Below are 10124 nucleotides of genomic sequence, written 5' to 3'. Positions count from 1 at the left end.
CCCCCACACACACCCACACACCCCACACACACCCATACACACCCCCACACACACCCTCTCTCACACACACACACCCTCACCCTTGATGTTAAACAACCCTGAGGGGCTTAATAGCCAGGTCTCCCCACTTACTAACTGCATGACCCTGGCACGTTATTTCTCTTTTCTGTGTCACAGTTTCTTCCTTATAAAATTGGATTCACAACACTTTTTTTTCGTTTTCTTTTTTGAGACAAGATATTGCTCTGTCTCCCAGGCTGGAGTGCAGTGGTGAGATCTCAGCCCACTGCAACCTCTGCCTCCCGGGTTCAAGCGATTTTCCTGCCTCAGCCTCCCAAGTAGCTGGGATTACAGGCGCCTGCCACCATGCCCGGCTAATTTTTGTATTTTTAGTAGAGACGAGCCTGACCTCACCATGTTGGTCAGGCTGGTCTCAAACTCCTGACTTGAGGTGATCCGCCCACCTCGGCCTCCCAAAGTGCTGGGATTAGAGGCGTGAGCCACTGTGCCTGGCCCACAATACTTTTCTACTTTTAGGTTTGCCATGGAAATTTAATGAGTTGATACATGCATAGTATGTATCAGGGACCTGACAAGTCATAAGGGCACAGTTGATATTAGCTGCTATTATTTTTAACCCATTTTATAGATGAGGAAACCAAGGCTCAGAGAGAGGTGGGCCACATTCAAGGCAGCGGTGGAGGGGAGCTGTGAAATCGGCTCTTGGCCAAGGGACTCCTGACTTGTCAGATCATCTCTGCCTGGATTGGAGAGGGGTGGCCAGATAGAAGCCAGGAGTGGCCAGAGGAGAGAATCAGGGCAGAGGGGTCAGGAGGAAGATAAACAGAATGTGTCGGGGGAGGGCACCAGAGAGTCTTCAGGGGGCACAGGATTTGAGGGGGTGGGAAGGGTGGGGAGCCAGCTCCCCTGCCCTTAGCCTCCTACTTTCCCACAGGGGCCAGCAGAGGGTGCCCTGTGGTTCAGCTTCAGCAGAGGCTGCTGGCCCCGCTGACCCCTCTGCTGCTCCCAGGGCTGTGCCCAGCTGTGATCCTCCTGTCTCTGACTGAGTCCTACCTCTCATCCAGATTCCCGCTTGCCAAGTGCCCAGCACAGGCTGCTGGAAGATGTGGCTGGAGCTAGGATCAGGGCTGGGGGACATAAGGTAGGCCTTGGCTGGGCCTCAGCTTCCTATAGGAGAGTGACTGAGGGCATTGTCATGATGGAGAGGGCCAGGCCCCTTATCCTGGAACAGTTGTTCAGGAGAAATGGAGCAGAAGCAGCAATCAGAACCCTGGAGTCAGTTACTGGCCTGGAGTCGGGGAGGCCTGGCCACACTGTCCACTGCTGGGAGTGGATTATCTGTCCTGCTAGTCCCAGTCACTGGAGGTGGCTAGGCAGCTGTCCTGCTAGTCCCAGTCACTGGAGGTGGCTAGGCAGCAGCCTGGGGAAATGTGGCTTGCTAGCATCTACGTCTGCAGCCCTGGGTTGGGGCAGGGATGAGTGGGTGGCCTCCTACCTGCTGCTGTCTTCCAGGACCTCTGCTGATATTTTCTCCACAGTTCTCCTTAGGGCCCATGTATTTATCTCCAGAAGTCCAGTTACCTGCTTGCCATCCCGAGCTGCCTGCCTCCTGGATCAGGACCCATGCCTCAGCAGTGGTCTGCTTCTCCCTTGTCCTGATCAACATGAGGCTAGCCTGTCACCTGTAGGCTGCACCTACCTGTTGATATTCCCCCTCATGGCTGCTCCTTCTCTCTTGCCCATGTCCCTATCATCTTCCCTTTGCCAGGCACTGTGGCCTCCCATGCATTATCGTTTTTATCCTCTCAGCAGCCTTGTAGGGCAGGGACATGAAACTGAGGCTCAGGGAGATTTGCCAACTCCAGGGGCCCAAAGGTAGAACGTGTGGGAGGGGAGGAGACATTGAACCCTAGACTGTCAGAGCCATAGACTGTATCCAGTTGCAACACAAGACTCACCCTCTGCTGTAGAATCTGAGCCGTGCTCTGCTTTCACCTACCCACCCTCTACCTGGCCCTTGGCTGGATCCCACTCCTGTGGGACCTGAAGGTGGAAGATGGGGTGCCAGGAAGCCAGTGGTAGGGCAGAAGCCTTGTTTATTTAAGACTCAGGCATCCAATGGAGACCAAGCCTTGGACTATTAGGGTCATGGGACCCTGGGATCTGTGTCTTTCTTCCTGAGGGAACCTTTCCTTCTTTCTGTATCATTCTGTCAGATTGATTCAGGGGAAGGGCTACCTACCCTCAAATAAGTAGAGAGCCAAAGAGCTCTGAGTAGCCAGATGCCATCTCATGCCTCCCTCTGCCCCAGTGTAGCCAGGTGCCAACCTCCCTCCACCCAGGCCTTCCCTTGGCCCCCCTGCCATGTGTCTAAAAGGGGATGGCAGAGGGGATCAGGTGTGGCTCACGACCCTGGTGTCTCAGCCCTGGGTCTTCTCTCCCTCAGCCCTTGGAAAGATATTAAAAAAACTCCCTACCCCAGAGGGAAGACTGTCAAGTCGGGATGCAGGGCTTTAGAGAGGGAGCCTTTAGGGCTGACCTTGCAGACGCTTGACACCAAGACCTGCTAGCTGTGGGGGATGCACCTGTCTCTAGTGTTTGATCTGACCTCTGATCTTTGCCTTCTCTAATCCTCCCCCAGGTGGCCAACCTCTTGCGGCTATTTCAGATCCCGCAGATCAGCTATGCCTCCACCAGTGCCAAGCTGAGTGACAAGTCCCGCTATGACTACTTTGCCCGCACAGTGCCCCCTGACTTCTTCCAAGCCAAGGCCATGGCTGAGATTCTCCGCTTCTTCAACTGGACCTATGTGTCCACTGTGGCGTCTGAGGGCGACTATGGCGAGACAGGCATTGAGGCCTTTGAGCTAGAGGCTCGTGCCCGCAACATCTGTGTGGCCACCTCGGAGAAAGTGGGCCGTGCCATGAACCGTGCAGCCTTTGAGGGTGTGGTGCGAGCCCTGCTGCAGAAGCCCAGTGCCCGCGTGGCTGTCCTGTTCACCCGTTCTGAGGATGCCCGGGAGCTGCTTGCTGCCAGCCAGCGTCTTAATGCCAGCTTCACCTGGGTGGCCAGTGATGGCTGGGGGGCCCTGGAGAGTGTGGTGGCAGGCAGTGAGGGGGCTGCTGAGGGTGCCATCACCATCGAGCTGGCCTCCTACCCCATCAGTGACTTTGCCTCCTACTTCCAGAGCCTGGACCCTTGGAACAACAGCCGGAATCCCTGGTTCCGTGAATTCTGGGAGCAGAGGTTCCGCTGCAGCTTCCGGCAGCGAGACTGCGCAGTCCACTCTCTCCGGGCCGTGCCCTTTGAGCAGGAGTCTAAGATCATGTTTGTGGTCAATGCAGTGTATGCCATGGCCCACGCGCTCCACAACATGCACCGTGCCCTCTGCCCCAACACCACCCGGCTCTGTGACGCAATGCGGCCAGTCAACGGGCGCCGCCTCTACAAGGACTTTGTGCTCAACGTCAAGTTTGATGGTAATGTTGTTGGCCAGTGTCCATTGGCCTGCTGGCTGTCAGAGGATGAGGGGAAGCAGGCCTTCAGCTTCCATTCCTTTGCTAAGGAAACAGCAGAGTGAAAGTAAAGGACTCACCCAGGAGTGGCATCAGAGCCAGGGCAAGGATGCTAGGCAGAGAGGACTCCAACTGAAGCCAGGGCTGAGGTTCCACTTTCTTCCAGAGAGTAGACCTCTGGCCCGGTCCTGCCATTTTGAGGGTCTCTGGCTCCTCCTTGGGCCCTGCCCTCTATCTTCTATCTCCTTGTCTTGCCAAAGGTGGAGACCAGGAGACCTCAAGCCCATTCTCAGGCACCAGTGAGAGTTAGAATCAGTCTGGCTTGAGGGTGAGCATCAGGATGACACTATATTCTTTCTTTCTTTCTCTTTCCTTCTTTCTTTCTTTCTTTCTTTCTCTTTCCTTTCTCTCTTTTTTCTTTCTTTCTTTCTCTTTCTTTCTTTCTTTCTCTCTCTCTTTCTTTCTTTCTTTCCTTTCTTTCTCTCTCTCTCTTTCTTTCTTTCTCTCTCTCTTTTTCTTTCAGAGATGGGGTCTCACTATATTATCCAGGCTGGAATGCAGTGGTTATTCACAAGCACAATACAGCCTCCAACTCCTGGGCTCAAGTGATCCTTCTGCCTCAGTCTCCAGAGTAGCTAGGATGACAGGCATGTGGCACTGCGCCTAGCTTCAGGGAAAATTTCTATTCCTAATCTTGATTTTCCACTCAAGGTGACCTGAAAGTCTCCTGAAATCAAAAGTTATTTTAACAAGAGTGCTAGCTTTAAGAGAAGTGAGTGCTACAGATCATCACTATGCTTCAGGAAGAATCACCATGGGAACAGTGGGAGACAAAGCTTGGAAGCCCTGGCTCAGGGTTAAGATGAAGAGTAATTCCAATAGAAGTGACATTCAGAGTTATGCTACAATCAGCGTAGGGGTTAGGGTTGGAGTCTGGGGTCCAATTGGGCTGATGTTAGAGCAAGGCTAAATTCAGCATGTTTGACTTGGGTGGCATTTATGGTAGGGCTAGAGTTGGATTTTGAGAACTTTTAGGCTGAGTAGAAAGAGTAGGTGCTTGAGGGGACCTGGGTTTGAATCTAGGCTGCACTATTCACTCATGGGGCCTTAAGCATGTCTTTTGCTTTCTTGAACCCTGATTTCTCACTGGGGCTGGGGATGGCTGTAAATTCTGGCTAGAGCCTGGCTGGGAGATGTGAGGGATGAAGTGGGAGTGGAGAGAGGAAGTGATTTTCCAGCCACTGAGCACATTCTGGCGAATGGCAGTGGTTGCAGGTGACCTCTGAGGTTGGGATTCAGTTTGCACCAGGATGACTATTAGGACTGGGGGTGCTGGAGGTGGGGTTGTTGTTGGGATTAGTGGGGACAGGATTAGAACTGAGACTGGGTTTAGCCTTAGCATTGAGTCTGGGGAGAGGGCTGTAGTGTATGTTTCGATGAAGTTGGGATTTGGGGCCTGGGTTGGAAAGTGTTGGATAGTACTAAAGTTGAATTTGGGGAGTCATGGTTGGGGATTGATGTGGGCATTAGGTTTTTGGAGATGTCTGGGCTTTAAGGCTGGGATTACATTTGGCATTTAGGGTTGGGGTTTGATGTTGTAGTTTAGGAGTAAGACTTTGTTGTCATCTCTCATTTAGAAAAATGACTGGGGTCAAGACAGGATTTAGTATTGGGTTAAGGATTGGAAGGGCTAATGGTGGCCTTAGCTCTGGCGTTTGGGTTCCATGTTAGGGTGGATGTTGAGGTCACATCAGGGTAACACACTAGTCCAATCTTCTCTTCCTTCCCTTCCCCATCCTAGCCCCCTTTCGCCCAGCTGACACCCACAATGAGGTCCGCTTTGACCGCTTTGGTGATGGTATTGGCCGCTACAACATCTTCACCTATCTGCGTGCAGGCAGTGGGCGCTATCGCTACCAGAAGGTGGGCTACTGGGCAGAAGGCTTGACTCTGGACACCAGCCTCATCCCATGGGCCTCACCCTCAGCCGGCCCCCTGCCAGCCTCTCGCTGCAGTGAGCCCTGCCTCCGAAATGAGGTGAAGAGTGTGCAGCCGGGCGAGGTCTGCTGCTGGCTCTGCATCCCGTGCCAGCCCTATGAGTACCGATTGGACGAATTCACCTGTGCCGACTGTGGCCTGGGCTACTGGCCCAATGCCAGCCTGACTGGCTGCTTTGAACTTCCCCAGGAGTACATCCGCTGGGGCGATGCCTGGGCCGTGGGACCTGTCACCATCGCCTGCCTGGGTGCTCTGGCCACCCTCTTTGTGCTGGGTGTCTTTGTGCGGCACAATGCCACACCAGTGGTCAAGGCCTCGGGTCGGGAGCTCTGCTACATCCTGCTGGGTGGTGTCTTCCTCTGCTACTGCATGACCTTCATCTTCATTGCCAAGCCATCCACGGCAGTGTGTACCTTACGGCGTCTTGGTTTGGGCACTGCCTTCTCTGTCTGCTACTCAGCCCTGCTCACCAAGACCAACCGCATTGCACGCATCTTCGGTGGGGCCCGGGAGGGTGCCCAGCGGCCACGCTTCATCAGTCCTGCCTCACAGGTGGCCATCTGCCTGGCGCTTATCTCAGGCCAGCTGCTCATTGTGATCGCCTGGCTGGTGGTGGAGGCACCAGGCACAGGCAAGGAGACGGCCCCCGAACGGCGGGAGGTGGTGACACTGCGTTGCAACCACCGCGATGCAAGTATGTTGGGCTCGTTGGCCTACAACGTGCTCCTCATCGCACTCTGCACGCTTTATGCCTTCAAGACTCGCAAGTGCCCTGAAAACTTCAATGAGGCCAAATTCATTGGCTTCACCATGTACACCACCTGCATCATCTGGCTGGCATTCCTGCCCATCTTCTACGTCACCTCCAGTGACTACCGGGTGAGCTACCTGCCACAGAGGTCAGGGGAGATGGGACACCAGACCCTCTGTTTCCTGGTATCTTATTTAATCTACTGGTAGCTCTGGGGCTCCAAGAGGTTAAATGCCCACTTAGGGGACCACAGCTTGTGTGGATCCCAAGGGGAAGGTGGGAGGGCTGAATAGGGCCTAGGGAAATGGCCAGGGAGGTGGGGAACTCGAGTTAGAGAGAGCTGGGATTTCAGGACTTGCATGTCATCCCCTATCCTGGGAGGAAATAGGGGTGCAGAAATATGTTCAAATGAAGAGGGTTCTGCCCTGCTCCACTGAGGGGTCAGCTGCAGAAGGGGTTGCGAGATGAAGCCAGGGAAGGCAGGAAAGATGAAGCGAGGTGGGTAGGGAAGGAGATCTGTGGTACAGAGTTGAGAAAAGCTAAAGCAGGTGAAAATTGTTCCCCAGTTGGTGGCTTCTGAGCAAATTTGGTTCCAACTGGCACTGTGTCTCAATGGTCTCCCCAGCTCCAAGGGGCAATGACTGCTTCAGATAGGGTGGTCAGGGAAGCCCTGAGGAGGTGACAGAAGAGCTGTGTCCTGAATAAGAGGGTCATCTTGGTTAATCTTCATGACCTGAGTAAGCTCCATGGCTCTCCCATTTTACAGATGAAGAAACAGAGACTCAGGGAGGTTCAATCCCTTGCCCAAGGTCACTCAGCTTGGCAGTGCAGAGCAGGGTCTGAACTGCAGAAAAATTGAGGCGAAAGCCCCGGCAAAGGCCCCTTCCCCAGGACAGAGGTGTGGTGGCACAGTGCTGGGGGCCAGGGACCGCTGGGCTTGGCTGCTCTGCTTGCACCTGCTGGGCCACCTGCTTGGGTGGTAGAGGCCAGGGCTGGGGAGGGATTCTGCTCTAACTCAGCCTGTATTTGCATATGATTTGCATTTGCATGCCAATCACAGGCAGCTAAGGACTCACCTGGGACACACACTGTACCCATACATGCATGCACACACACACACTTGTACACACAGACATAGCCACATGCATGCACACACACATATCCCACATACACACACTCGTTGGCACACACACACATGGATATGAATCCATATCCATGCACCCTACACTCACACACACATACACTCACGCAGACACCTGCAGAAATTCACCACCCCACATACATGCACTTACACAGATATACACATACACCTACATGCATGCACTCCATACCTGCACCCCCTCAAATGCACACACCCCTGTGCATACATGCACCCCTGCATGTTCTCCCCTTCAGCTGGAACTCTTGTCACCCTGGGAAAATGGTCTGGGTCTGATGCTGGGACTGTGCCCAATTTTCCTAGCAATGCTTTGGGACCTGGCAAATGGACCACAGCCCAGTGTTGGATGCTCAGTCTCCCCCACTCCCTCCCCTAAAGCCCGGGCAGGGGGTCCTGGGGTCAGGCCCAGGTCTTGACCTGTGCCTGTTCACCCACTCACCCACCGCAGGTACAGACCACCACCATGTGCGTGTCAGTCAGCCTCAGCGGCTCCGTGGTGCTTGGCTGCCTCTTTGCGCCCAAGCTGCACATCATCCTCTTCCAGCCGCAGAAGAACGTGGTTAGCCACCGGGCGCCCACCAGCCGCTTTGGCAGTGCTGCTGCCAGGGCCAGCTCCAGCCTTGGCCAAGGTCAGTGTCGTAAGCAGCCCTCTCTGCCTGTTCCCCTCTCCCTGTCCAGCTCCTTGGGTTGCTGAGATCTCTTGTGGGGGGGTGAGGTGCCCCTCAAATGACACTGGCAGGAGAGGATGGGAGAAGGGAGGGGAGGCTTCCCTTACAGCCCTGCTTCCCCGCTGCCTGCCCTCCATGGAGGACCTCGGAGGTGGCCCCAACCTCTGGCTTCCTTTTCTTAGGGTCTGGCTCCCAGTTTGTCCCCACCGTTTGCAATGGCCGTGAGGTGGTAGACTCGACAACATCATCACTTTGAAGACCCCATACTCCCGCCCTGACACAGCTGCTCCTGGGAACCTAGTGCAGACCCGCGTCCAGGGCCAGGAGGAAGTTGGCTGGAGCACTGCAATAATTTATTGCCCACCCCATGTCTGCCCCCAAAGTCACTTACCCACCTCCTTACCCCAACTCTTCAGACTCAGAAGTCAGGAGCCTTGGCTGGGAGCCTCTGCAGTGGCCACAAACTGCCCTTGTAGCTGTGTTTCATCCTGGCCAGGCCCAGGGCTCGGAGAGGAGCAAGCCAGGGTCCAGTCTGTCCTGGACCGGGGTGGCGGAGGACGGCAGGCCCCAGTCCTAACCAGCAAAGGTGCTTCCAGCCCAGCCCCTCCCCCTATCTAGGGCCTTTTTTATTTTTTATATCAGTTACTCTGGGATGGGGAGGGTGGTTATTGTGGGGGCTGCCCCTCCCCCACACAGTAGTTTGTCCTGTCGTTTATTTTGTATTACCTGTAAATAAAGTGGCTTTATTTTAAAAAATCACTCTTTGCCTTTGACCCAGCAAGGCCCCTCATGCCCTCCACAGCCTCCCAGCCATCATTCTGCTAGTGTTTAAACATCGACTCTGCTCTGCGCCTGATGTTAGGACCTGTCTGCCACCGAGACAGACCCAGCCCTGCCTGGTGGGGAGATGGAAAATGAATGAGCCATGCTCCCTTAAAAGGAGCCACTGCAGACTGGCCCAGGCATCCTGGGGTCGGATGGGGGCTTTAAATGGATAGAGATGAATGAACAGGCTTATCTGGCAGTCCAGGGGTTTCCCTGGGGTCCTGGCCTCCACGATGGTGTGGGTGATGGAGCAGGAGTGACCTCCGGGAATAGTGGGCTTTCCCACAGCTGGCCAGCCTGGCACTGGATCCCCCAAGTGTATGGAGCCACACCAAGCATTTGGTGCAGGGGGAACCGAGAGGAGGCATGGACTGAATGTTGCCTGTTCATATGGCACTTACAAAGGCAGAAAGAGCTTTTGGGGAGAGGGGGTGGGTGAAGCAGGGAGGGCAGAGGCGGAGCAGCTGGAGACACCATCTGCTGTCAGGCCCAGCGAGAAGTCAGAAAAGGGAACCTTTCTCCAGTCCGCGGAGGAGCTCTGGCCTGGTGGGCCGGTTGAGGAGCCCAGAGCCTTTGGGCATCTTCGGAGTTTGCTGTCAGGGTTCACCAGCAGAGGGCGCTAAGGTACATGACTGTGGCCAGGCGACCGCTGCCCTCCTGTGGCCTAGAAGGCAGCGGGCACCGAACCGGAAAACAGCAGCTTCTGGAGAGTCCCCAGACTGCGTGGCGCAGAGGGACAAAGTCCTGCATTAGCCAGCAGCCCAGGGCATTTGTTATTTTTAAGTGAGCCCATTTGCATCCACAGGCTGGCAAGGCTGTGGAAATTTGGGTAAACAATTTAAAAAACAAAAACAAAAATAAACAAAGAAAATTGCAGGAACAGCCAACATCTGGGATGTACGAATGACAAATGAAATACAGATTGCGCAGTTAAATTTGAATATCATAAACAATGAATACTCTTTTTTAGTATAAATATGTCCCACACAATATTTGGGACATACTTATATTAAAAATTTTGGTTATTTATCTGACATTCAACTTTAACTGGACATCCTGTATTTTCATCTGTTCATTTTGGCAACACTTTTGGGCCAGTCTGTATTCTAGATCCCCCAATAACTCAGGCCTGGGTGCTGCCCCCAGTGGCTGGTCACCAGGGAAATGCACCCCACGGTACCCGCAGC

General features: G+C 54.2%; 1 protein-coding gene across 1 annotated transcript in view; it reads left to right on the top strand.

Annotated features, from left to right (window-relative positions):
• GRM2 (glutamate receptor, metabotropic 2) overlaps positions 1–8868 on the top strand; it is a 12296-nt gene extending 3428 nt beyond the window's left edge. The window contains exons 3-6 of the mRNA XM_011986281.1: positions 2663–3500; positions 5338–6413; positions 7893–8073; positions 8295–8868. Coding sequence (XP_011841671.1) covers positions 2663–3500; positions 5338–6413; positions 7893–8073; positions 8295–8368 — 2169 coding nt within the window. The 3' untranslated portion in view covers positions 8369–8868. The remainder of the gene's footprint in view (positions 1–2662; positions 3501–5337; positions 6414–7892; positions 8074–8294) is intronic.
• The last annotated feature ends 1256 nt before the right edge of the window (positions 8869–10124 follow it).

The sequence above is a fragment of the Mandrillus leucophaeus genome, unplaced genomic scaffold (genome assembly GCF_000951045.1).
Source record: "Mandrillus leucophaeus isolate KB7577 unplaced genomic scaffold, Mleu.le_1.0 Scaffold296, whole genome shotgun sequence".
NCBI lineage: Eukaryota > Metazoa > Chordata > Mammalia > Primates > Cercopithecidae > Mandrillus > Mandrillus leucophaeus.
Note: the sequence above shows the minus strand (reverse complement) of the source record. Positions and strands in the feature narration are given on the sequence as shown.